Source organism: Panicum virgatum, chromosome 5K (genome assembly GCF_016808335.1).
Source record: "Panicum virgatum strain AP13 chromosome 5K, P.virgatum_v5, whole genome shotgun sequence".
NCBI lineage: Eukaryota > Viridiplantae > Streptophyta > Magnoliopsida > Poales > Poaceae > Panicum > Panicum virgatum.
The window spans coordinates 3,198,371-3,225,228 of NC_053140.1; the positions used below are offsets into that span (position 1 = coordinate 3,198,371).

Sequence of the window (26,858 nt, forward strand, 5' to 3'; positions counted from 1 at the left end):
TTGTTGCGGGTTAAAAAATACGGCCCGCGCCCACCCGCCACGTAGCTCGGGTCGGGTCGGGTCGGATTTTTTTCGGGCGGGTTGGGTCGGTGACCCATGCCAAGTGTACCAGCGAATCAGCCAAAACCTCCCGTCACGCGGCCTCCCTGCCTTTCGGCGCCAGCTCGGCCCTGCTCTTCGCCTCTGCCGCGTCGCGTACCCCCCCCCCCCCCCCCCCCCCCCCGGCCCAGCGTCGCGCTTGATCGAAGACACGCTGCGCCGCGCAGCAGCCGCTCCCCGACAACAGGAGGCTTGAAGGCTTCCCTCGCTAGCCACCTCTCTCCCTCGCTCCTCCTCCCTGTCTCCCGCTGCCGCGACACGGCCACAGCCCCCGCCCTCCTTGCCGCCGCCGCCGCGAAAGGCGGCCGCCCTGCCCTAAACCCTAAACCCTCCCGGCCCGCCGCGGCTCGGAATGCAGCCCTCGCCGGGTCCCCCGCCGCTCCCGGCGGCCGCGCCGGTGTCGGCGGAGCTCGCGCGCCTCGAGGCGCAGCTAGGCCAGTCCGCGGACGCGTGGGCGCGCGGCCAGCTGGCGGAGCTCGGCGACGCCGCGGCGGCCAGGGTGCTCCGGAAGGTCGCGGAGACCGGCGCCCGGGTGCGGAACCTGTCCGCCTTCATCAAGTGGCTCGGCAAGCAGGAGGCCATGCAGCGCAACGCCGCTGGGGTCCCCACCGCCGAGAGCGCCGCCTGCAGCTCCGGCCCCTTCCGCGCCTCCCCGCAGGGTGCGCTTTCTAACTCCATTCTCCCTCCCTCGCCACTGCCGGTTTCGTTTGTTGGACGGTTTCGTTTTCCTTCTATTTTCGAATTTCTCTCGACATACATACACTTCTAATTTTAGACAAATCCTGTTGCTAGTTATCTCTGCATTTTTCCATGATGACTTCACAATGTTTTCGACATGTCTCCACTAGTTTGGAAAAGTCTCAATTTTTTTTCTCTGTTCCCATAATCTTCGAATTCCCTTTCGGAATATCTTATAACCTACATTATTATGATGTTCGATTACTTGTGGAAATTGCATTTCTTCATATAACTAACCTTTCAGTATCTGAGTTCGTTGGATAGAACGGATTGGGGGAAAAAAATCGTACTTTTCTTTTTTATTATACTAGTTTTAGTTCTTTCTTTTAGGTAAAGGAAAGAATACTATAAGTAACAAAAATTACCTTAATTTCACTTTCTTTTTTTTTAAAAAATCTTTCTTTTGTTATTCAAATATGACGTGAAGGGGAGAGTTTCATAATAACTACCCCAAAACTATTTGGTTAAAGCTTATTTGGCATAGCTTATTTGGTTAAAGCTTAATTATTTTTTTAGAATAAAAGATAATTATTTAAATTAATTCAACTGGAGGTTGATAAAAGACTTAAGGAACAGGGAATCAGGGTGAGTTGTATGTATTGTGCATACACACCCTCCGTATTAACAAGTTTGCTAGTAGGTCCATGCAACGCATTCACAAAAAATAAGCAACACATTATTTTGCTTTAGATATTTTCCTTACATTCTTGATTCTTAGCAGTGTGATTTTCCTCTGCCTTGAAAGAGGATAACATCTGTTTGAGAAAAAAGGAAAAAAAATCCAAATTACTCTCCTCAAGATTTGCTGAAGTCCGGTAACCCCATAAACTATTTTGTGGGTTCAATTTACTCCCACAGCTATGTCAATTGGTCCAATTTACCACTTAATAATATTTTCCATTTTTGTTTCTCCATGCACAAGTTGAGTTTTAAGCTAAATTTTTTTATGGTGATAGTGGACACTATAACTTATGCTAAAAAATATATATTATGTATTTTTCGTCAAAATGTTTCATACAATTATATCCCCAAGGTTAATATATTGTTAGATGTCCTAACTTTACTTGTGCGTGGAGAAATAAAAAAAAGATAGTTGTGTGAGTAACTTAAACCGAAAAAAATAGTTTAGGAGGTTATACAGAGTTTTTTTCATACTTGAGAGAAGTAATTTGGACTTTTCCTAGGAAAAAAGAGAGAGAGGATGACATCTGACAAGAGAAGTAGATGCTTTGTAATATAATATGGTTTTATTATATTGATCTGAAGTTATTTAATATGGGTTTATGATGATTTGCTATGCCAGGCTAACATCTGCAAGTAACTTGGTTAACAATATGATTTCGTATGACTTATGTTGTGCTAGGATAATGGTATATTACAGTGTAACTTAAAAAATATGGTTCTTCTAGATGTCTACTATTGCTACCTAATACCTAATACCTTGTTTACATTTTATCCTTTATTATTTTTGTCTCTGGGTTTACAGCCTCCCCATACTTTGCTTGGGACTAAACAGCTTTGTTGTTAGTCTTTCATAAGTATTTGGAGCTTCTAGATCCCTAGTGTTTCATAGAATATGTGGGTAGCTTTTATGAATTTCAGTTGAGTTTCCTTCCAACGTTTTGACTCAGTCTTGAATACTAATCGTGACCTCATTTTATTAATCATGTTGTCTCATTAAACAGTGACAATGGCCAGCTTTCTGGAAAGGTTCTTGTCTATAAACATCCTGGATTACATTTTGGCGATATACACGAGTTGACTGCAACATATATTGATGGTTTAGAGGATATTGTGGGAAATTCCAAATATGCCATATTTTTCCCCACTTGTGGACCACGGTCTTTGGCTGATGAAATGGCAAATAGCGATTTTGATGGCAACATGTACTGGGTCTCAAGAAACCCACTGGTTGGTAATTTTTTTTTTCTAACATTTGAATTGTTCATGCATAGTTATCTTGCTTGCCTTTAGAAACCACAGAGTACATTGCTTGCTATTATATTATATCTTATTCTGATCCTTGGGATTGAAAGATTCTCCTTATTTGTTATCGAATTCACAGTACTATTTATCACTGATTGCTTGTTTATCTTGCAGCAGAGTTTACTTTAGGCTTGATTTTTTTAACTGTGCTTTTGGAAACCGCATGCCTGATGAGTAGCATAATACGATGCCAATTAAAGAAAATCATGTAACTGATGATTATGATTAGTGTAGGAGGAAATGATGGCTTGTATTCCTCCAACCCTAGAAGGGTGGGTAAATATAATACCTATACATGGGCCTCTAGATGGGCCTCTATACACATGGGCTCAATATACTCCAACACCCCCCGCAGTCTGAACTACCGGCGCAGTGGTGTTCATGACTGGACAACAAGAAAGCTAACACCCCCCGCAGTCTGAACAACCGACGCAGCGGTGTTCAAGACTGGACAAGAAGAGAGTACAAAGGGCAAATACCCCCCCGCAGCCACAACTAGCCACCGGCTACGTTGAGGCTGGATCGAAACTCCGAGAAGGTCGAGGAGGGCAGCCTCTTGGTGAAGATGTCAGTAAACTGGGAGGTAGTCGGGACATGGAGTACCCGAACGTCGCCGATTGCGACTCTATCGCGCACGAAGTGTAGGTCGATCTCCACGTGCTTCGTCCGCTGATGCTGGACGGGGTTGGTGGAGAGATACACGGCGCTGACGTTGTCCCAGTAGACGAGCGTGCTCTTGGCGAGCGGGCTGTGGAGCTCCGCCAAGAGCTGTCGTAGCCAGGACGCCTCCGCCACACCGTTAGCGACAGCCCGGTACTCCGCCTCGGCACTGGAGCGGGAGACAACCGGCTGCCGCTTGGACGACCAGGAGACCAGGTTGCCGCCCAGGAAGACGGCGTAGCCGGAGGTGGAGCGACGAGTGTCCGGGCAGCCAGCCCAGTCAGCGTCGGTGTAGACCACCAGCTCAGCAGAGGACGAGCGGTGAAGTACCAGGCCGAGGTCCACAGTGCCACGGACGTACCGGAGGAGACGCTTCAGCGCAGCAAGATGTGACTCCCGGGGATCATGCATATGGAGACAGACCTGCTGAACAGCGTAGGTGAGGTCCGGCCTGGTGAAGGTGAGGTACTGCAAAGCGCCGGCCAGACTCCGGTAGGCAGTAGGATCAGCCACCGGATCACCCAGATCAGCAGACAGCTTCGCCTGAGTGTCGACTGGAGTGGAGCAGGGCTTGCAATCAGTCATCCCAGCTCGCTCCAGAATATCGAGGGCGTACTGCCGCTGGTGAAGGAGAAGACCAGACGGGCGAGGCTCAACAGTGACGCCCAAGAAGTGGTGGAGCTGACCGAGATCCTTCATAGCGAACTCCTGCTACAGAGAGGAGATGACACTCTGAAGTAACTGCTGACTGGAAGCTGTGAGCACAATGTCATCGACATATAGCAGCAGATATGCCGTCTCATCCCCACGGCGGTAGATGAAGAGAGACGTGTCAGACTTGGCCTCGGTGAATCCCAGTGTCATCAAGAACGTGGCGAACCGAGAGTACCAAGCCCTAGGGGCCTGCTTCAGTCCATAGAGACTTGTTGAGCCGGCAGACCATATCCGAATTACTCGAGTCCACAAATCCCGCTGGCTGAGAGCAGTAGACAGTCTCTGACAAGGTGCCGTGAAGAAACGCATTCTTCACGTCCAGCTGGTGCACAGGCCAAGTGCGCGAGAGCGCAAGCGAGAGGACCGTGCGCACCGTAGCGGGCTTCACGACCGGGCTGAAGGTCTCATCATAGTCCACACCAGGTCGCTAAGTGAACCCCCGGAGAACCCAGGGAGCCTTGTAGCGCTCCAGTGTGCCGTCAGCCCGACGCTTGTGTGTCCAGATCCACTTGCCAGTCACCACATTGCAACCAGACGGACGCGGCACGAGGTCCCACGTCTGGTTGGCAAGAAGAGCCGTGTACTCCTCTTCCATCGCGCGACGCCAGTGAGGATCCGCCAAGACGTCGCGGACAGAGGAGGGTACCGGAGAGACCCGCGGCTCTCCCTCGGTGGCGGAGAGAGTCGCGGCCTGGGACGCCATTCGCCGAGTCACCATGGGATGGATATGCCGAGGATCCCGATGGATGACCGGCGGGTGGTACACCTCCGGCTCGGCTCGAGAGGGAGTCGGAGGTGGCGGCGGCGGCGACGGCTCCGTTGTCGGCGTCGCAGGAGCCTCTGGAGCAGGAGGCGGCGCCGGTGTCGACGTCGAACGACGCCGGTACACCTGCACCGGCTCAGCGTACCGCTGCGGTGTCGGGGTCGGCGCTGAGCGATGTCGGGGTCGGCGCCGAGCGGCGCCGGTACACCTGCACCGGCTGAGCGTACCGCGCAGGTGCAGGCACCGGGGCCGCGCTCGGCGCAGCAGGAGTTAGAGCGCCCCACCTAGCCAACCCGACCATAAAACCCAGGTGTTATAGTGGGAGGGGTGTGGGCCTTTATCCTTGGTCCAACATTCCCCCTACGGCGTGCGAGCCGGGCGAGCCGCGGGGCCGTGCCACCTGTCCGGTCTCAGCACTTCGGTCTCAGCGAACGCAGCCAGGGAAAGTCCAAGAGTAATGAGAAAAATCATCAACAATGACCAGATAATATCTATAGCCAGACATGCTGAGTACATGAGATGTCCACAGGTCACAGTGAATGAGATCAAAGGCATGCGCAGCATGCGAAGAAGAAAAAGAAAACGAAAGTCTAACATGACGACCTAACTGGCACGCATGACAGAGGTGCTCAGGAGCCCTAGTACATGGAACATCGGTACTACGGCGGAGCTGAGCCAAAACGTCGCGGCCGGGGTGACCAGGTGGTGGAAGAAGGCGTCACAGCAAAAGCAGAAGACGAAGAAGCCGAAGGCGAGGCAGCGGAAGCAGGAAGCCGAAGAGTGTAAAGGGGCCCCGGGCTGTCACATCGGAGGAGCGGACGCCGGGAAGCCGAATCCTTCACAGTAAGACCAGAGGAGTCAAATTCGATAGAGCAGGAGTTGTCAGCAGTAAACTGGCGAATAGAAAGAAGGTTGTGAACCATTTGAGGAGCAACAAGAACAGTGGGAAGACGAGGAGCAGAATCAACGGCGGTGACAGGAAGGCAAGACCCATCACCAACCATGATAGAAGAAGGACAAGAGGGGTGTGGGGGTCGGACAGAAGAGAGGATACCAGCATCGGGGGTGGTGTGGAACGAGGCGCCCGAGTCGGCGATCCACTCGGTGCTGGTCAGCGGCGTCAGTCCCATGGTGCTGAAGGACTGCGCCAGAGCGGCCTGGTCCCACCCCCCAGGCCAGGTCGGCTGCTGGATGGGCTGAGCGGGCGGGGTCCAGGACGGCGCGAAGAGTGGAGCAGCGCCAGTGAACATGGCCGCCGGCTGGAGCTGAGGACGGTGCCCCCCTCCCGGACCCTGGAACGGCCACATCGAGATGCGCCCTGACCATGGGTTGCTGAAGGATGGCCAGGGCGTACCTCCAGCGGCAGTGGCAGGAGCGGGAGCCGGAGCCGGTGGTGGCGCGCCCCGACGGCCTCCACCGGTACCGGTGCCCCTAGAAGTAGGGCCACCAGTGCCACCACCACCACCACCACCCCGTCGCCGGCGACGTCCACGGCCCCCCCCCTCCTCCGGTCTGCCCGGCGGGAGCAGCACCAAGGAGGGAGGTAGCAGGAGCAGCGGAGGAGGCCAGTGGAGTAGCAACGAGCGCGGCGGGGGTGGGCGAGGACGATCCGGGCGCGAGACCCCTGGTGATCTCCTCGAGGGCGAGGTCGTCCCGAACCTGCAGGAAGGTGGGGAAGGGCCTCTGGCGGGCGATCCAGCCCTTCAGGTGGTCGTAGGTGCTGCTCAGTCCCCGTAGGACATTGAGCACCAAGACCCGATCGGACACTGGATCCCCGAGGTCGTGAAGAGCATCGGCCATGCTCTTCATCCGCCGGCAGTACTCACCGACGGAGAGGTCCCCCTGCACGAAGGTGCGGAAGGTGGCGTCGAGCTGGAGAGCGCGGTATTCGGCGTTGCCGAGGAACTGCCCCTCGAGCGCCACCCAGGCCTGCCGCGCGGTGCCGCCGTGTGTCCTGACGAGGTCCTGAAGATCCAGGGAGATGGTCCCGAAGATCCAGGACAGGGCGACGCTGTCGAGGTGCAGCCACGTCACGTCACGCGCCTCGATCGGCAAGTCGACGAGGACGTGGTCGTCGAGGGCGTAGCGGCGGAGGGTGAGGAGGACCTGGTCCCGCCAGCGGCCGTAGGAGGAGGACACGGGGTCGAGGAGTACGGAGACCAGAGCCCTGATGTTCTGGACGCCGGCCGCCTGGAGGTGGAGCTGGGCGACCATGGGGTCAGTCGGGTCGTACCGAGCTCCAGATCCAGCGTGCGGGGCCTGGTGGGAGGAGGAGGTGCCGTGCTCGGGGTCGACGGGCTGGCCGGAGGAGAAGCGGAGGAAGCGCTCCGCCTCGGCGACCCGGAGGGCGAGGGCGTCGGCCGTGGCGCGCTCGCGCTCCCAGGCGAGGGCAGCCACGCGGACCTGCTCCTGGGCCGCTGAAGCTTCCGACTTGGTGGCGAGGAGTGCCGCAGCGAGAGCGGCGTCGGCCTGCTGACCACGGAAGGCGGCGGCGGAGAGCGGCACATCCATGGGAGGCATCCCGAGCTCGGGCCACGAGGGACCGGCGGCGGCCGCGGCTGCTGCGGGCTGCTTGCCGGCAGCGATCGCGGCACGGTGGGCGGCGGCATCACCCGCGCCCGCACCCGAGACGTCGTGAGCTGCGGCGGCGACGTCGGCGGGCCCACCCGCGCCTGCGCCTGCATCAGGGACGGCTTGGGCGGCGGCTGTGGCAGCGGCATCTCCGATCTGGGCGGCGGCGGCGGCTGCAGGTCGACCCGCGTCTGCACCAGGGCCGGGCCCGACCTGGGCAGCAGCTGCAGCCCCGGCCTGGGCCCCTCCCGCGCCTGCGCCCGCGCCAGGGCCAGCCTGGGCGGCCAGCGCGGCGGCCCCAGGCGGCTACGGCGCGGCTCCAGGCGGCGGCCGGGGCTGGGGCGGCGGATCCGGCGGAGGGGAGGGCGGCGGCCGGGGCTAGGGCGGCGGATTCGGCGGTGGCGGCCTTGGGGGCGGCGGATCCGGCGGCCCCCAGGCCCCTGCCGGCGGCGGCGGCTCTGCCCTGCTCGGGATCGAGCAGGGCCAGGGAGGCGGCGGGCCGGGCTGGCCATGGCGCCGGCGCAGAGAGGGGGGAAGGAAGGGAAGAGAGGGAGGGGAAGTCGGAGAGGAGAGGAGGAGCCAGAGGCCGGCGGCCGGCCATGCAGGCCGGCGGCGGCGGCGCAACAGGGGAGCGGCGCCCTGGCGGCCGGAAAACAGAGGAAGGTGAAAACCTAAGCTATTGATATCAAATTAGAGCGCCCCACCTAGCCAACCCGACCATAAAACCCAGGTGTTATAGTGGGAGGGGTGGGGGCCTTTATCCTTGGTCCAACAGCAGGGATCACCGGAAACGGTGCCGGCGTGCCGAGAAAACCTGCAGGAAAAGGACAGACAGGTAACGGTGGCTGAACCACCCAGTCAAAGAAGTGGAGGAGGGTGGGGAAGGTCTCAAACTTGGCGCTAAGGAAACGTCCAAGAGTAGTGCGAGAAGTCGTCGACCACCACCAGATAGTACTTATGACCAGAAAGGCTAAGTACAGGAGAGGTCCACAGGTCACAGTGAACAAGGTCAAATGCATGCGTCGCATGCGAAGAAGAAGAAGAAAAAGGGAGCCGAACATGACGACCGAGCTAGCACGCATGGCAGAGGGGCTCAGCAGGAGCCCTAGTACCAGGAACATCGGTACTACGACTGAGCTGAGCCAGAACATCGCGGCCAGGGTGACCAAGACGGCGTCGCGGCAAAAGCGGCAGACCAAGACGGCCAGGGCGAAGAAGAAGGCGAGAGTGGTGCAGCGGAAGAAGGAAGGCGAAGGGTGTAAAGGGGTCCCGTGCTGTCACACCGGAGTAGCGGACGCCGGGAGGCCGAATCCTTTACAGTGAGGCCAGAAGAAACAAACTCGATGGAACAAGAATTGTCAGCTGTAAACTGACGAATGGAAAGAAGGTTATGAACCATCTGAGGAGCAACAAGGACATTGAGAAGACGAAAAGAGCAAGGAACAGAACCCACAGCGGTGACAGAAAGGCAAGACCCGTCACCAACCATTATGGAAGAAGGACAAGAGGGGTGTGGGGGTCGGACAGAAGAGAGGATATCGGCATGTGGGGTGGTGTGGAAGGAGGCACCCGAGTCGGCGATCCACTCGGTGAAGACCGGCGGCGTCCGCCCCATGGCGCTGAAGGACTGCGCTAGTGCGGCTGGTCCCACCCCCCAGGCCAGGTCGGCTGCTGGCTCGGTGGAGCGGGCGGTGTCCAGAACGGCGCGAACAGGGGAGCAGCAGCGGCGAGCATGGTCGTCGGCTGGGGCTGAGGACGAGGGCCTGCAACGGCCTGGACCTGCGCGGCGTGCGTGGCGGGTGCGACAGCCTGAGCCTGCGCGGCGGGCGTGACGGCGAACTGCGCGACGTGCGCGGCGGCGAGGGAGGCGGCAGCCCGCGCGGCGTGCGTGGTGGGCACGACGGCCTGCGCGGCGTGCGCCTGCCCGAGCTGGGTCTCGAGGTCCCGCAGCACCTCCTGCATGCGCTCGTAGGTCTTGAGGTGCGAGGTGGCGCCGCGCAGGTCGTCGACCGCGGCGGGTGGGGCGGCGCCGGCGGTTGGGCGGCCACGCGCACGCGCAGGAGGCGCCCGTGCCACCCGCAGCGTCGGTAGTGGCCTGGAAACTGCCGGCGTCGTCCGTGGGCATCCCGGCGACGTGCTGCTGGCGGAAGGCAGCAGCGGCGTACGGCGCGTCCAAGGGGGGCATGCCGAACGCCAGCCAGGGAGGAGGAGAAGCGGCGGCTTCGGCGCTTCCTCCAGCAGCAGCTACCGCGGCGCGCGCGGCATCAGCGGCGCTCACGGCGGCCACAGGATGGGGCAGCGGCGGTCCAGGGGGCACCGGCCCACGGGGAGGAAGCCCAGGGGGCACCGGCTCAGGAAGGGGCGGCCCAGTAAGGGGAGGGTCATCCCCTTCTGCTGCCTCACCCGCGCAGGGCAGGGGAGGCGTCGAAGCGACGCCCGCCGCACCCCCAGCAGGCGGATCCGCGCCGGGTAGAGGGGTGAGCGCCGCCAGGGCGACGGCCTCGACGCCCGCCGCGCCCCCAGCAGGTGGATCCGCGCCGGGCAGAGGGGTGAGCGCCGCCAGGGCGACGGCCGCGCCCCCAGCAGGACCGACGGCGGCGCCAGATCCCCCCCCTCCCGCGCCCGCGCGCGCATCGGCGGCGGCGGCAGGGGCAGGCAGGGGACCCCGATGGGTCCAGGCGTTCTTGGCGGCGGCGGAAGGGGCGGCGGCGCAGGCGTGGCTCGGAGCAGAGGAAGGGAGGGGAGGGAAAGAAGAGAGGGGAAGGGAGGAGAAGGAGGCCGGCGGCCGGCCGGCCATGGGCGGCGGCGGCAGCGCAGACTCTAGGCGACGGCCATGGAGAGAAGAGGGAGGTCTGATACCATGAAAGAGAGAGTAGGAGATAATAATGGCTTGTATTCCTCCAAACCCTAGAAGGGTGGGATATATAGGTCCTATACATGGGCCTCTAGACATGGGCTCAATATACTCCAACAATCACCATATGATTTTATCAGATGGACGACTCCTATTTTTTTCAATCATTGTAAAATTTCTCATATAAATATAGTCAACTTCAAATTAATGCAAAATTTCTCATATAAATATAGTCAACTTCAAATTAATGCTACTGAGTTTTAATATTGTGTTTGTGATGGCTTTAGTATTTTTATTTCTGTTGAACTTATTTTCTTTATTATTTTTTCTAGTTTTGTTACAGTATTGCTGGTTCATAAAAAACTCATTGTTGTTTTGAATTTTGGTAATGGTATCCGTATGAACCCAATATGGAAAAATTGAGGAGCTCGATGTTTTGGCTAATTTGGTAACTGACGTGGCAAAACCAATAGCCACAGCCCACAGATACAATTCTCACAAAACCAATAGCCACAGCCCACAGATACAATTCTCAGGAGCGTGGTTTTCTTCAACAAGTTTTTCTTAAACTTAAAGTTATGGGGAAATTTTCATTTTTTTGAAACTCAGGTGTGAAGGAACATATTATATTTGTGCTTGGCACAACATCGGTGTTCCCTTTCGGAAAGAATTACATCATTTTGGAGTTTGTATAATGACTTTTTAAAAGGAAATTTCTATAATGATTTAATTTGTAACCAAATATGCATCTGCTGCATATGTTGTGTCACTTTAACACACTACAAATAGAGTGAGTGGGGTTAGCTTTGTTGGGGAGTACTCATGTTTCATTTTCTTTTATTTTTTTGGTTGGATTTGCCATTGTTTCATTGTGTTGGTGTATATTGAGCCCATGTATAGAGGCCCATCTAGAGGCCCATGTATAGAAACTATATATCCCACCCTTCTAGAGTTTGGAGGAATAGATCAGATTATTCCTTCGACATGGTATCATTAGCCTAGGGTTAGTGTTCCTCTCCTCCCTCTCCTACCCAGCCGCCGGCAGCCATGGCCGGCAGCCGGCCGCAGGCGCCTCCACCCCTCTCCTCTTTCCCTCCCCTCCCCTCCTCCTATGCTTCCGCCGCCGGACCGGCCGCCGGCCCCTCTGCAGCCGCCGCCTGGTCGGCCGCTGCCTGGCCGGCCGCTCCTTCCCCTGCTGGCACCGCCGCCCTGGTCGCGCAGCCCGGCCCTGCAGCCGCCGCCGCCGCCTTTGCCGCGAGCGCGGGGGCCTATGCAGCCGCCGCCAGACCCGCCGTGCTGGCCACTGCCTCCTCTGCCACGCTCGTCCTGGCCCCGCCACCGCCGCTCCGGGCGCCCTCGTCGCCGCCCTCGTCGCCAGGATTTCTCCTCCCCTAGCGCAGCTCCCTGCGCCGACCACGGGCGCCTGGCCGCCTCCCCATGGGCCGACCCTTGGCGCGACTGGAGCAGGGGACGCGCCGGCCCCAGCCGCGATTGACGCTGCATCCCCTGCTGCCGTCGGCGCCAGGGCCCTTCCCATGGGCGCGTGGGCCCCCGGCGAGGGTGCTCCTCCTCCCTACCGCGGGCTAGGCATGCCCCATGCGGACGCTCCAGGCGCCGCCGCGGCCCTCGCCGCGGGCTCGCGGCCCCTCGTCGCCGGAGCTCCTACGGCCAACGACGCCCTCGCCGCCGCCCTGGCGCCTCTCGCGGCCCCCGGTGCCGCCCCTGCTACCGCGCATGAGCGCGCGCAGGTGCTGCAGGACCTCGAGGCCAAACTCGTCGCGGCCAAGCTCGTCCAGGCCGTCGCGCACGCCGCGCAGGTTGTCGCGCCCGCCGCGCACGTCGCGCGGGCCGTGCGGGCCGCCGCCTCCCTCGCCGCCGCGCAGGTCGTCGCGCCCAGGGACCCCGCGCGGGCCGCTGCCTCCCTCGCCGCAGCGCAGGCTGCCGCCCCCCGCGCGTGGCTGCCCCTGGGCGCCGCTGCCGCCCCGGCCGTCAGATCCGCCTTCCTCGGGGCCCCTGGCACCGCCCCTGCTACCAGACTTCCCGTGCCCGCGCCCGCGCTCGCGACGGCCGCGCTGGCCATGGCGAGCGTGCCTGCGTTCGGTATGCCGCCCGCGGTAGCGCCGTTCTGGACCCCGCCCGCAGCCGACCTGACCTGGGGGTGGGACCAGGCCGCACTGGCGTAGTCCTTCAGCGCCATGGGGCGGACGCCGCCTGTCAGCACTGAGTAGATCGCCGACTCGGGTGCCCCTTTCCACACCACCCCTGATGCCGGTATCCTCTCTTCTGTCCGACCCCCACACCCCTCTTGTCCTTTCATCACGGTTGGTGACGGGTCTTGCCTTCCTGTCACCGCCATCGGTTCTGCTACTGGTTCTTTTCGTCTTCCCAATGTCCTTGTTTCTCCTCGGATGGTTCCTAACCTTCTTTTCATTCATCAGTTTACAGCTGACAACTCTTGTTCCATCGAGTTTGACTCTTCTGGCCTCACTGTAAAGGATTCGGCCTCCCGGCATCCGCTCCTCCGGTGTGACAGCACGGGACCCCTTTACACCCTTCACCTTTCGTCTTCCGCTGCACCACTCTCGTCTTCTTCGTCTGCCGCTTTTGCCGCGACGCCGTCTTCCACCACCTGGCACCGCCGTCTTGGTCACCCTGGCCGCGACGTTCTAGCTCAGCTCAGTCGTAGTACCTATGTTCCTGGTACTAGGGCTCCTGCTGAGCACCTCTGCCATGCGTGCCAGCTTGGTCGTCATGTTCGGCTTTATTTTTCCTCTTCTTCTTCGCATGCGACGCATGCCTACGCTCTTGTTCACTGTGACCTGTGGACCTTTCTGGCTACAAATAATATCTGGTGGTGGTCGATGATTTCTCACACTACTCTTGGACTTTCCCTTTGCGCGTCAAGTCTGAGACCTTCCCCACCCTCCTCCACTTCTTTGCCTAGGTGTCCACTCAGTTCGGCCTCACAATTAAGACCGTCCAGTGTGACAACGGGCGTGAGTTCGACAACTCCACCTCCCGTTCTTTCTTTCTCTCTCGGGGTGTTCAGCTGCGTATGTCTTGTCCGTATACCTCTCCCCAAAACGGCAAGTCTGAGCGGATGATTCGCACGACAAACGACATCGTGCGCACCTTTTTGATCCAGGCCTCTCTGCCCCGCGCTTATGGGCCGAGGGCCTCCACACCACCACCTACTTGATTAACCGTCTTCCGTCCACTGCTTCCCCTGCTCCCACTCCGCACCACGCTCTCTTCGGTATCCCTCCTCGCTACGACCACCTTCGGGTCTTCGGGTGTGCGTGTTGTTAGCAGCTCAATTTTCACTCTCATTGAGCTGAGAGGATGACACTCAAGTTGGGGAAGTTTTCTGGGTTTTTCTTCATTCACACTCACAATGCCATGCCTTCCAACGGGAGGGGTGGCCACGTTTTTATACAAGGGCTGCAGGGCAGCCAAAACACACACCAAGGACTAGTCTAAGATGCTATCCTCTAGGTCCTAATTGTTGTCCTCTAGATGCTATCCTCTAGATGCTAAAGCTAGTCTAAGATGCCAATGTGCTGCAGCTGCAGCAACCACCACGCAGCAAGGACCATGCAAGGTCTGAGATGCTGGTCAAAAGAAGAACTGAAACCTGTCCTAGGTGGAGACCCACAAAGACCGAGATGACATAGACTTATTCCTTCATTCTCCCCCTAAGTCTTGTCCGTCGTCTTGTGGGAGGGTTGAACCATTCCGGTCCTGGAGCAAAGCTCAAGGAACTTGATCCTCCCAAGGGGCTTGGTGAGCAGGTCCGCAAGCTGATCCTTGGTGTTGATGTAGCTCGCCTTGATGCTTCCTTCCTCCAAGCAGCCTCGGATGAAGTGATACCTCACCCGGATGTGCTTGCTCCGTTCGTGGAAAACGGGGTTCTTCGCCAAGGCCAGAGCGGACTTGCTGTCCACCCTGAGCTCCACTGATCCAGTGTCTCTGCCGAGTAGATCACCAAGCAGTCGAGCGAGCCAGAGCGCCTGAGTCGACGCGGTGGAGGCCGCTATGTACTCGGCCTCGCAGCTAGACAAGGCCACCACCTGCTGCTTGACCGACTGCCAGCTAACGAGGCACTTGCCGAGGAAGAAGAGGATCCCGCTCGTGCTCTTGCTGGTGTCGATGTCGCCGGCGTGGTCGCTGTCACTGTACCCGACGAAGTGTGCCGCTCCAGGGCACCTCGGGTAGTGGAGACCGTGGTCGAGAGTCCCCGCAACATAGCGGATGATCCTCTTCACGGCCTGCTGGTGCTCCGTCGTCGGTCGCTGCATGAACCGACTGACGTAGCCGACGGAGAACGCCAAGTCCGGCCGTGTGTGGGCGAGGGTAGCGGAGGCTCCCCACAAGACGCCGGTACTGAGTAGCGTCTACCTCCTCCGCCGTGCTGTCACGGCTCAGCTTCAGCCTCTCCTCCATCGGAGTGAGAGCTGGGTTGCAGTCGGTGAGCCCAGCGAGCTCGACGACGCGCTTGGCGTAGGCGGTCTGTCGAAGTGTGATCCCGGAGTCGTCCTGGTGCACCTCGATCCCCAGGTAGAAGGAGAGAGGCCCCAGGTCGCTCATCTGGAAGGTGGCCTTCATCTCCTCCTTGAACGCCGCCACCTCCGCATCCTTGGTGCCGGTGATCACCAAGTCGTCGACGTAGACACCCACCAGCAGGGCATTGCCTCCTTTGCCCCGCCGGTAGATGGCCGCCTCGTGCGGGCTTTGCTCGAAGCCCATCCCCTTGAGCGTGGAGTCCAGCTTGGCGTTCCACGCCCTCGGGGCCTGCCGCAAGCCATAGAGGGCCTTGCGCAGACGTAGCACCTTACCCTCCTTGCCGGGGATCGCAAACCCCGGCGGCTGGTGCACGTAGACCTCCTCCTTCAAGTCGCCGTTGAGAAACGCCGACTTGACGTCCATGTGATGGACACGCCAGCCCTCCTGGGCAGCTAGCGCAAGGAGGAGTCGCACGGACTCCATCCGTGCCACGGGAGCGAAGGCATCGTCGAAGTCGACTCCCTCCTGCTGCACGAAACCTCGTGCCACCAGGCGAGCCTTGTGCTTGACGACGGTGCCGGCCTCATCCCTCTTCAGCTTGAACACCCACTTAAGGGTGATCGCGCGGTGACCGCGAGGGAGGTCAGCAAGCTCCCAAGTGCGGTTCTTCTCAACTGCATCCATCTCCGACTGCATCGCGGCACGCCATGCCGCGTGTCCCTCGGCCTCTGCAAAAGACCGAGGCTCGCCGTCGTCGCACGCGAGGTGCAACTGCGCCTCCAGGTCGTGAGGCACCAGTCCCGGCACCGGCTGATCGCCGAGAAGGTCCTCCATCGTACGGTACCGCAGCGGCTCACCGTCGTGGTACGCGTCGATGCGCTCCTCGTCGTGAGAGAGCGGAGTAGCGAACTCCACCGGGCTGTGAGCAGGTGCTGGAGTAGGCGTGCCCGGAGGAGTGGCTGTCGGTGCTGGAGTGCGCGGCGTCGCCGGCTGTGGTGGTACAGCTGAGGAACTCGGCGCAGCCGGAGTCGTAGCTGAAGGGCGTGGTGCCGCCGGTGTGGCGGGCGCCGGAGTCGGTGGAGGCTCGGGGACCGGGGTAGGCACGCTCGGCGAAGAAGAGCAGCCTACTCCCCCAGCTCCCTCGAAGTGGACGTACTCGACGGTGAAGTCGTCGTACGTCGGAGTCGAGCCGTCGTCCACCGCCTTGTCCCACGCCCATCCTCGCCCTTCGTCGAACACAACGTCGCGCGCCGTGCGCACACGCTGTGTCTCCGGGTCGAGAATGCGGTAGGCCTTCGAACCCGCCGCGTAGCCGATGAACACTCCCGGAGTGCTCCTGTCGTCGAGCTTGCCGATGTGGCCAAGCTCCTTGGCGAACGCGAGGCAGCCGAAGACCCGCAGGTGGGAGACCGCCGGCTTGCGCCCATGCCAAGCCTCATACGGCGTCATGCCGTCGAGTGCCTTGGTGGGCGAGCGGTTGAGGATGTAGACGGCCGTCACCACCGCCTCTCCCCAGAAGACAGTCGGCATCCCCCTCTGCTTGAGGAGGGCCCGGGCCATCCCCACAACCGTCTGGTTGCGCCGCTCGCCGACGCCGTTCTGCTGCGGGCTGTACGGCGCGGAGTAGTGGCGCTGGATGCCCTCATTCGCGCAGTACGCCGCGAACTCGGCCGCCGTGAACTCGCCGCCGTTGTCGGTGCGCAGCACGCGCAACTTGCTGCCGCTCTCCGCCTCCGCAGCAGCCTGAGCACGCCTGATGGCGTCCGCAGCCTCTCCCTTGCTGCCGAGGATCATCACCCACATGAAGCGGGAGAGGTCGTCGACGAGCAGCAGGAAGTAGCGTCGTCCTCCCGGTGTGACCGGTGTCACCGGGCCACACAAGTCCCCGTGTACGAGCTCGAGCCGCTCCTTGGCTCGGAAGCTCGCCTGCTGGGGGAAGGAGTGCCGCCTCTGCTTCGTCAGCACGCAGACGTCGCAGAGCTGCTCCACGTGGTCGAGGCACGGGAGGCCTCGCACCATCTCCTTGGCGCCGAGCCGCTTCAGGGCCTCAAAGTGGAGGTGCCCAAAGCGCTCGTGCCACTGCCATGCCTCGTCGTCCCTGCGAGCTGCAAGACAAAGAGGCTGGGCCACCCCGACATGGAGGATGTAGATGCGGTTCTTCCCTCGAACCACCCTGGCGAGAAGCTGGCGACGGTGGTCCCAGATGCGGAGGACCCCGCTGTCGATCACCACGCGGGAGCCGCTCTCATCGAGCTGCCCAAGGCTGATGATGGAGTTCCGCAGCGCCGGGATGTAGTAGACTCCGGTGAGCATCCGGTGCTCTCCGGACTTGGCATTGAAGATCACGGAGCCCACGCCCTTGATCTCCACGGCGGAGGAGTCCCCGAACCTGACGGAGCCACCTACGTCGACGTCCAGGTCGGAGAAGAACTCCCGCCGCCCGGTCATGTGGTGCGTGGCGCTGGAGTCGAGGTACCAGCCATCGACCCTATCGTCGTCGGAGCCGTTGCCGAGGAGAACTCGGGCACGCGGCTCGTCGAGGAGGAGTAGAGCGGTGACAGGCGGTGCCGCCAGCTGCGGCTCCATGTCCCCGTGGAGTAGGAACAGAGCCGGCTCGTCATCCGGCTGGGCCTCCGCGACGTGGGCTTGGCCCCCACGCCTCCGCTGCGGGCAGTCCCTGGCCCAGTGGCCGGGCCTGCCACAGTTGTGGCAGGCGTCGTCTCGTGCCGCCTTGGGCCTGTCAGCGGCGCCGCCCTGAGCATCTCCGCGGGCGCCACCCTCGGCGCGCCCTCGTGCCCCGGCTTGGGCACCTCCGCGCCCCTTTCGCGGCTTGCCGCGCTTGCGGCCACCAGTCGAGGAAGAGGGCTCCCCCCTCCTCCTGTCACCGCGCCGAGCCTCCCACTGCTCCTGAGTGAGGTGGAGCTTCCCACCGATGGAGATGCCTCCCGAGGGAGGCTGTGGCTCGTCGCTATCGACGACCTTGAGGCGACCTATCGCCTCCTCGATCGTCATGGTGGAGAGGTCTAGCAGAGACTCGATCGAGCGAGCGGTCTGCCTGTACCTCTCGGGGACGCAGCGGAAGAGCTTCTCGACGGCTCTCTCCTCGTCGTAGGTGTCGTCGCCGAACTGTACCACCTTCTGCAGTAGAGTGTTGAGACGGAGGGCGAAGTCATCAACATCCTCACCTGGCTTGAATGCCAGGTTCTCCCACTCCTTGCGAAGTGCCTGGAGAGTGGTCTTGCGGGCGCGGTCGCTGCCGATACGTGCCGCAGCGATGGAGTCCCAGGCCTCCTTGGCAGTTCGCTTCTTGGAAAGCGTGAACTGCATCTCGGGCGGGGCTGCTACGATGAGAGCATCCAGCGCCCGTCGATCCTCATCGTAGTCGACGTCGCCGTACCGGACTGCCTCCCACATATGCCGCACCTGGAGCTTCACCTCCATGACTGCGGCCCACTCGACGTAGTTGGTCTTGGTGAGGGTGGGCCACCCACCACCGGGACCGACGTCCCTGACCACTGCCTGGAGGCCGTGGTAGCCGGGGGCGCCGCCGCGCGCACCCCAGCCAGGAGCGCCGCCGCCGCCCTGCGCGCCGCCGCCAAGGACGCGGACGCCGCCAGGGGCGCCGCCTCCGCCGCCGGGCGCGCGGCCCCCTGGGCCGTCGCCGGGCGCGCCGCCATCTACGCCGCCGCCGGGCGCGCGGGCCCCTGGACCGCCGCCGGGCGCGCCGCCGTCCAGGCCGCCGCCGCCGGGGTGGACTGCTGCCCACCGCGCGGTCTGCTCCCGCACTCTCTCCCTCTCCAACTCCTCAAGGTCCTCGTCGGCGGTGGTGTCGCCGGCGATGGAGCCGCTGAGGCTGCCGCGCAAGGTCTCAACCTCGACCTCCGCCGCACGCGCTGCATCCTCCGCCGCCTCTGCTTCCACCTCCGCCCTGGCCGCCGCCAGCTCCGCTGCAGCCAGCCTGGCCGCCCTCGCCGCTGCTGCAGCGGCTTGTGCCGTCGCTCGCCTGCGCTCCTCTGCCGCGGCGAGCTCGGCATCTCGCTGACGCCGTGCGCTCGAGGCGACCGAGCGCTGAGACGGTGCGTCGGACATGGCGCGCCTCCAGGTGGCTCCTGCGTGGAGAAGACGCAGCCTCAGACGAGCTGCCGCTCGTCTGCTCGGGTGAGGAAGGTGGCGTAGAGGGTGCAGCAGGTGCTGCTGCGCTAACTGCCGCTGCTGCTGCGCTAGCTGCTGCTGTGCTAGCTGCTGCTTGGGAGGGAGAAGTGCAGGAGATGTCTAACCTACAGGAAAGTACGGCTCTGATACCAGATGTTAGCAGCTCAATTTTCACTCTCATTGAGCTGAGAGGATGACACTCAAGTTGGGGAAGTTTTCTGGGTTTTTCTTCATTCACACTCACAATGCCATGCCTTCCAACGGGAGGGGTGGCCACGCTTTTATACAAGGGCTGCAGGGCAGCCAAAACACACACCAAGGACTAGTCTAAGATGCTGTCCTCTAGGTCCTAATTGTTGTCCTCTAGATGCTGTCCTCTAGATGCTAAAGCTAGTCTAAGATGCCAATGTGCTGCAGCTGCAGCAACCACCACGCAGCAAGGACCATGCAAGGTCTGAGATGCTGGTCAAAAGAAGAACTGAAACCTGTCCTAGGTGGAGACCCACAAAGACCGAGATGACATAGACTTATTCCTTCACCGAATATCGTTCGACGCCGACACCGGTGCCGCCTTCGCCTCCGGAGGCTCCTACGACGCCTACACCGAAGCCGTTGCCGCCGTAGCCTCCGCCGACTCGCTCTCGAGTCGAGCTAGAGGTGTACCACCTGCCAGTCGTCCATCAGGATCCTCGGCACATCCATCCCATGGTGACTCGGCGGATGGCGTCTCAGGCCGCGACTCTCTCCGCCACCGAGGGGGAGCCGTGGGTCTCTCCGGTACCCTCCTCTGTCCGCGACGCCCTGGTGGACCCTCACTGGCGTCGGGCGATGGAAGAGGAGTACGCGGCTCTTCTCGCCAACCAGACGTGGGACCTCGTGCCGCATCCATCTGGTGGCAATGTGGTCACAGGCAAGTGGATCTGGACGCATAAGCGTCGGGTTGACGGCACACTAGAGCGCTACAAGGCTCGCTGGGTTCTCCGGGGTTTCACCCAGCGGCCTGGTGTGGACTACGATGAGACCTTCAGTCCAGTGGTGAAGCCCGCTACGATGCGCACGGTCCTCTCGCTCCTGGCCTGTGCACCAGCTGGATGTGAAGAATGCGTTTCTTCACGGCACTCTGTCAGAGATTGTCTACTGCTCTCAGCTAGCGGGATTTGTGGACTCGAGTCGTCCGGATATGGTCTGCCGGCTCAACAAGTCCCTCTATGGTTTGAAGCAGGCTCCTCGGGCCTGGTACTCTCGGTTCGCCACGTTCTTGCTGACTTTGGGGTCCACCGAGGCCAAGACTGACACTTCTCTGTTCATCTACCGTCGTGGGGATGAGACTGCCTACCTGCTGCTCTATGTTGATGATATTGTGCTCACCGCCTCCAGTCAGCAGTTGCTTGAGCGCGTCATCTCCTCTCTGCAGCGGGAGTTTGCTATGAAGGATCTTGGTCAGCTCCACCACTTCTTGGGCGTTACTATTGAGACTCGTCCGTCTGGCCTGTTCCTTCACCAGCGGCAGTATGCATTCGACATTCTGGAGCGGGCTGGGATGACTGATTGCAAGTCATGCTCCACTCCTGTCGATACTCAGGCGAAGCTGTCTGTTAATCTGGGTGATCCCGTGGCTGATCCTACTGCCTACCGGAGCCTCGCCGGTGCCTTGCAGTACCTGACATTCACCCGGCCGGATCTCACCTATGCCGTTCAGCAGGTCTGTCTTCACATGCATGATCCTCGGGAGTCTCACCTTGCTGCACTGAAGCGTCTCCTCCGCTACGTCCGTGGCACTGTTGGCTTCGGCTTGGTTCTTCACCGCTCTCCCACCTCTGAGCTGGTGGTCTACACCAACGCTGACTGGGCTGGCTGCCCGGACACTCGCCGCTCCACTTCCGGCTACGCCGTCTTCCTTGGCGGCAACCTTGTCTCCTGGTCGTCCAAGCGGCAGCCGGTTGTCTCCCGCTCCAGTGCCGAGGCGAAGTACCGGGCTGTCGCTAACGGCGTGGCGGAGGCGTCCTGGCTACGACAGCTCTTGGCGGAGCTCCACAGCCCGCTCGCCAAGAGCACGCTCGTCTACTGCGACAACGTCAGCGCCGTGTATCTCTCCACCAACCCCGTTTAGCATCAGCGGACGAAGCACGTGGAGATCGACCTACACTTCGTGCGCGACAGGGTCGCCGTCGGCGATGTTCGGGTACTCCATGTCCCGACCACCTCCCAGTTTGCCGACATCTTCACCAAGGGACTATCCTCCTCAACCTTCTCGGAGTTTCGCTCCAGCCTCAACGTAGCAGGTGGCTAATTGTGGCTGCGGGGGGTATTTGCCCTTTGTACTTTTTTCTTGTTCAGTCTTGAACACCGCTGCGACGGTAGTTCAGACTGCAGGGGGGTGTTGGCTTTCTTGTTGTCCAGTCTTGAACACCGTTGCGCCGGTAGTTCAGAATGCGGGGGGGGGGGGGGGGGGGGTTGGGTGTATATTGAGCCCATGTCTAGAGGCCCATGTATAGAAACTATATATCCCACCCTTCTAGGGTTTGGAGGAATAGATCAGATTATTCCTTCGACAAATTGGACTAAAGCGGTAGAACATTTTCTTTTGGATTATTTTTGTAGTGCTCATTTAGCACCAATGTAGAAGAACAGCACAAAATATTCTGCTGTTCCTTTTTGTTTCCTCTGAGAAGAACTGTCACTTCAATTGCTAATTCTTTTCAGTTACTGGAATGCTTCAAACCACATAAACCATGGGTTCGAAGAATATCACCGAGAAAGACTGACCAGAAGAAGCCTCAGGATTATGGATCCAAGTTGGAATGCGTATTATTCCGCGAATATTTGAGAGCTAGATTTACACCCAGGTACTAACCGGCAAGGCTAGATTTCTCTTTATCCCTGTAGTTCCATTGATGTGTTTATTTGCTGCTAAGAAGGCTGGAGAATGTATTGACACTAAAAATAGTGCCATGCATTATATGCAAGAACTAAGAAGTCATGATTTTAGGGTCCACTGGATCCGAAAGGAATAACCTCTGTATTAGACAAAAAATGTTGATGACCACCAGGTTTCGTAGGATTAGTACTGTTGTGGGGGTTCTAGGGGTACCCACAGCCGGGTGGCGGAACGCACCCGCCTATCCCCAGTGAGGGAGTACTCGGGGAAGTACTAGGCGATGGGGCTGGATCTATGCTGAGACAAGGACTCAAGAACACACGATTTAGAGTGGTTCGGGCCGCCGGAGCGTAATACCCTACGTCCACTGGGAGATGTATTGTTCTCGGTGGTGTGTATGAACCTCTCCTCTGCTGGCCTTGGTTATTGCCCAGCCTGAGGTTTTCTAGCGGCGCCCCCTCCTTTTATAGATCAAGGGGGAGCGGATACATAGAACGTTGATGCTCCGACAGGTGGGCCCAACGTGACTGTGGCTACAGTGGTAGCGAATCTTTCCTCCGATATGCGTACTGCTGCTCCTCTGACACAGGGGGGTCTTCTCTTGTCCCGTCAGCTATGTGCCCGTTGGAGTAGCGTAGCTTGCGGCGTGGCCTGCTGAGGCTATTATGTAGCGTCATAAAGGGCGAAGCCGAGCCGTCGTATCCATCTGTTACGGCAGACTGGCAGTCGCGGCGTGGGCGGCGCCAGTGCCCCCACTACCTTGGTAATACGCGATCAATAGTGTCCCCTGGCTAGTCAAACGCCTCGGCTTCTGCTATATCAATGCGGACGTCCACCTACCGCAATGAATGCGAAGGTAGGTGGACCATCCTGAGGCGGGACGTCGAAACCTTCCCTTGGAGAGGGGTCCGATTGCTATGCGGGGGGTCCGGGACCCTATGAGGGGTCCGGGACCCCGCGGGGGTCCGGACTCCTCGGGAGGTCCGTAGCCCTGGCTCCTTGCGCTTGAGCGCCTGTCTCTCCTGGGACACGTGGCGTCCCCGGACCTTCCCCGGCCGTGGAACGGGTCCGGACCATTGTCGGGAGGACAGGACTTCGGACCGCAGGGGTCCGGCTTGTTTGGTTGTAGTCAAGGATGACTACTAAGGCTCTTGCCTAGACACAGCAAGAGGGGGTACCCCAGTCCTGGGGTACCGACAAGCACATTGGGTGCAAATTTTATTCTCATCTTGTTGAGGAAAATCATGACAGCATAAATTGTTGTAAAGTGCTCTAAGCTTATGCTGGGTTTATATTTTAGTATGTACCATGTTTTTTCTTAATTTTTTGTGGGTTTTAGGGTTTACTGAAAATTTGAGGACATTTTGGAATTTTAACTCAATGTCTTGCTGACATGTGGATCTTTACCTTCTTGGACCACATTCTAATGAGAAAATGAAGTGGTAATCCTTAGTTAGCATCACTGTAAAAGTCATGCAGTTTATTAACATATTTTTGTTTTCTGCCTTTCAGTTATGTCCTGGGTGCAGCCGCAAATTGTTGGTTGACATATATGGATCGGCTCTTGACAGGCAACATTCCTAAGAGTGAGCGGAAAGAAATAAAGAAGAAGATGCTTGACTTGGTTGACATTTACTATTTGGCTTTGGATGCTCCGAAGTCAGGGAACAAGGTTATTCCCAATCCTGGGCTGATATGTTTTGTTTTGATGTGAGAACTATTTGACTGAAGAATGAGATATATGTATGAAACTGGCAGAGATGAAATAATACAGGAACACAGAGAATAAACAGATGAACATTAAATCTGAATTATGTTTAAACATTTCCGTTTTAACACTTTTAACCTTAAGATTTTTTATCTTCTTTTGCCCATCTGGCTTCAAATAGATCACTGTTCCTGAAGAGCTGATGGTCAAGCGGTACCCACACTTCATGGAACGTTCTCCTGACTACCATTCGGCATCAGTGCTGGGCAAAATCTATGATGAAGTAAAATCACAAGAGTCTGAAGCTGGTCCTTCAATCAGTAAGTGGTTGATAAGTCTCGTATCACTCTTTCCCTTGACAACAGAGATGTAACTAATTTCTCCTTTTTTTCCCTTGCCATTCTTTTTTATTATCAGAGATAGTGCCCCTGCAATGCTTCACCGAGGTAGCAGTATCTGACGATTACAAGCGCCGTTGGACATCTCTTTATCAGGAGTACTTGAGGGAGAGCTCTAAACTTTGTAAGCTGGAGAACAAAGCAGAGAGGAACATCAATTTCCGTGAACTCTACCAAGAGTACAAGCGGGTAAGTATCCTTTTGCTGAATGGAATACATTGAAAGTTCTAATGGTCGTCCTAAGAACAGGCAGGGCTTTTTTTTTGCTTGTGGGATTGTGCAGATGCTGTACAAGGCCGAGGAGTTTGAGTACAGCCCGAGGGAGCGCATTGATCTCTTCAACGAGGCCTGTGCGGTGTACCAGGTGGTGTATGAGCACGCAATGTCCCGCAACGAGGTCAGCAAGTGCGGCTTCGCTTGGAAGGTGGCAGGCCGCGCTCTGTGCCAGCTATACACGCTGAAGCATGGCGGCGATACCGTGCTTTGTTCCTTCTCCGTTCTTGAGGGCGCTTTCAAGAAGAACCACCGCCCATAGCACCTAGCGCTTTGCGTAGTGGGAATGCCTTCTTTTTGTGTGTCAAGCTGATGGTGGTGCAGCACTTTGTAGTGATGCTATTAGGCGATGCACAATGTTACGAAGAAGCAGACCTGTTGGCTACAAATTCACCTGCATCTGATGCAGAGGACTGTAGTAATGTATGTATCACTCCTGGAAGATCTTAATGGTGTATGTATATACTAGTATACGGTATGTGTATCGAGTGGGTTCATTCAAAACTAGAATCTGGTACATGTCCATGTCCTCTCTTCTCGGTGATCCTCACCTTCTGTAATCTGAATGAAATGGAGCCCTTTGACACTTAATAACGGCATGCATCTTTAAACTTTTATATGTGCCACTTGGACCTCTCACTGGTACGGGGGGCAGGCACTTGATGCTGGCAAGTTCTAGCGGGGAACAAGGCCAGAGAAAGAAAGAAAAAAAAGGAAGAAACCCCCCGTCAAAATGTTCTGCTATGATTCTCATGAAAGAAGCGCCGGATTAGCGCTTTGGCCCAGTTCGTCCTTCAAATTGGCAGCCCAATTATTTACCACTCAGGTGGCCTTCGTCGAATGACCATGCCAACAACGGGTTTTGTTAAATAATTTATCCATAAAAAATGTTAAATAATTTCAAGAAACTTTGCTTCTTCAAATGAAATGAATGAATGAGTCATGCACGATAAGCAAAGAAAACAGCAATTCGATTTTAACACTAACCTCACTTCCAGCGACATAGCAGCCCGTGCGTCGTCAACGTCAACTGTAGCTTTTCCTGGATCCCCCAACAAAGCCGGCACGGGTTGCTTTCAGACATGATATGCAAATCGACAGGTAGTTGAAAACATCCTGGTCGGATCCGATAGACGACACGTGTACTTTCGCCTCAGAAACCGCACAAGATTAATTACATTACTAGTTTGATTAACATTCTCTCGAAAGGGAAATGATGCTAGCTTAGTATATTACTCCATAACAAAGATAGCGACTGAACTAGTTCTGACCAGAAACAATCGAAGTCTATTAATTATATAGGATATCGACAAGGTCTACATATATAGTGATGCTTTGAGCAACAGAATCTGTAAAAATATACTGTATTATCATAGCTAGCTATACGTATTATGAAGGTATAGTGTTCTTCTAATATATAAGTCTACTACTAATGCCAATTATATGTTGGCAATATCTATCCCATATAAAATCTTAGACGTTAATTAATAGTTAAAAGGAAACATATCAGATGCAAACCAATCTCTTCGTGCAAACTATGGAAACTCCAATCTGGATCATCAGATCAACATCCAAGGGGTACGAGAGATTGAATAATTTTATAATCTGGACCCGCCCTTGGACTGTGTAATCACACTTTTGCAAATCTCCCATCCCACCTCTCTGCGCCCCTCTCCTTAGATATTGATCTGAGGGTCTAGATTGAAGTTTTCATAGTTTGCACGGAGAGGTTGATTTGCACCCTGATATGTTCCCTAGTTAAAAACTGACTTAACCTAGATGAACGCAAGGGTTTACGTTACATCCACACCAATGGATCGACCAACAGTACATAAGTAGCCATCGTTTTTGTGATCGATCTGGATACCGACCGGTGATCGATGGATCTCTCATCAGCATCTTGGCAAGATCTCCTCGTAGGATGATACACATGGATCACCGATGGAACCTGTCGGCTGTCGTCGTCTATATATCTCAATCAGCTATAGTACGTCGTCTTTGAATAATCAACTGCTGCAGCTGCGTCACTGAACTCGAACTGAATCGGCTGCTAGCATCTAGTTATGCTAATGGTTAATTAGGGCACGTTCATATAGATCGATGCTGGCTCTACGAGGTAATTAACACTGGCCCTAGCTACATCTTTATTTAGTTTGACAGATTAGATGGATAGATCGGTCTCTCCAAGTTGGAGATAGATCTAAGCAAGACGTGGCCTAGCTACTCGCAGGGAGCAACTTGGTAGCTAGCTAGCTTGAGAAGGCAGGAAAATTCAGATGGATACGCGCGAATCTTGGACGAAGCATATCGACCGGGACAGTGACAGTAATCCAAGCATGATCCTGATGAACGACTACACATGATCAGTCTGGGCTTCTAGAAAACCGGCGGCTGGTGTTGTGTCAAAAGAGGAGGGATCTGCGACTAACTCGTTTATGACTGCATTCATTCATCACTAGCTAGTTTGGCTGGACAGAGACATCGTGTATGTGCTGGACAGCTTGAAGATCTATCCACCCAGACCTGATTTCAGGTACCATGAGCTCTAGCTACACCGGTTC

At 57.5% G+C, this 26,858-nt stretch overlaps 1 protein-coding gene across 1 annotated transcript; it reads left to right on the plus strand.

The window, feature by feature from the left end:
* The first annotated feature begins 96 nt into the window (after positions 1-96).
* On the plus strand, positions 97-24,888 carry LOC120709424 (probable RNA-dependent RNA polymerase 3). The gene is made up of 7 exons (XM_039995056.1): positions 97-758; positions 2,523-2,748; positions 21,744-21,886; positions 23,431-23,590; positions 23,808-23,946; positions 24,044-24,213; positions 24,308-24,888. Exons 1-7 carry the CDS (start codon positions 97-99, stop codon positions 24,557-24,559), a joined length of 1,752 nt encoding a protein of 583 aa, XP_039850990.1. The 3' UTR covers positions 24,560-24,888.
* Positions 24,889-26,858: the final 1,970 nt, after the last annotated feature.

Bases quoted from the DNA above. Each gene is read 5' to 3' on its own strand.
- LOC120709424 (XM_039995056.1), top strand. From the start codon at position 97: ATGCCAAGTGTACCAGCGAATCAGCCAAAACCTCCCGTCACGCGGCCT. The intron at 21,887-23,430 runs GTACTAACCGGC...TCTGCCTTTCAG, and splicing joins AGAGCTAGATTTACACCCAG to TTATGTCCTGGGTGCAGCCG. The intron at 24,214-24,307 runs GTAAGTATCCTT...GGGATTGTGCAG, and splicing joins TCTACCAAGAGTACAAGCGG to ATGCTGTACAAGGCCGAGGA.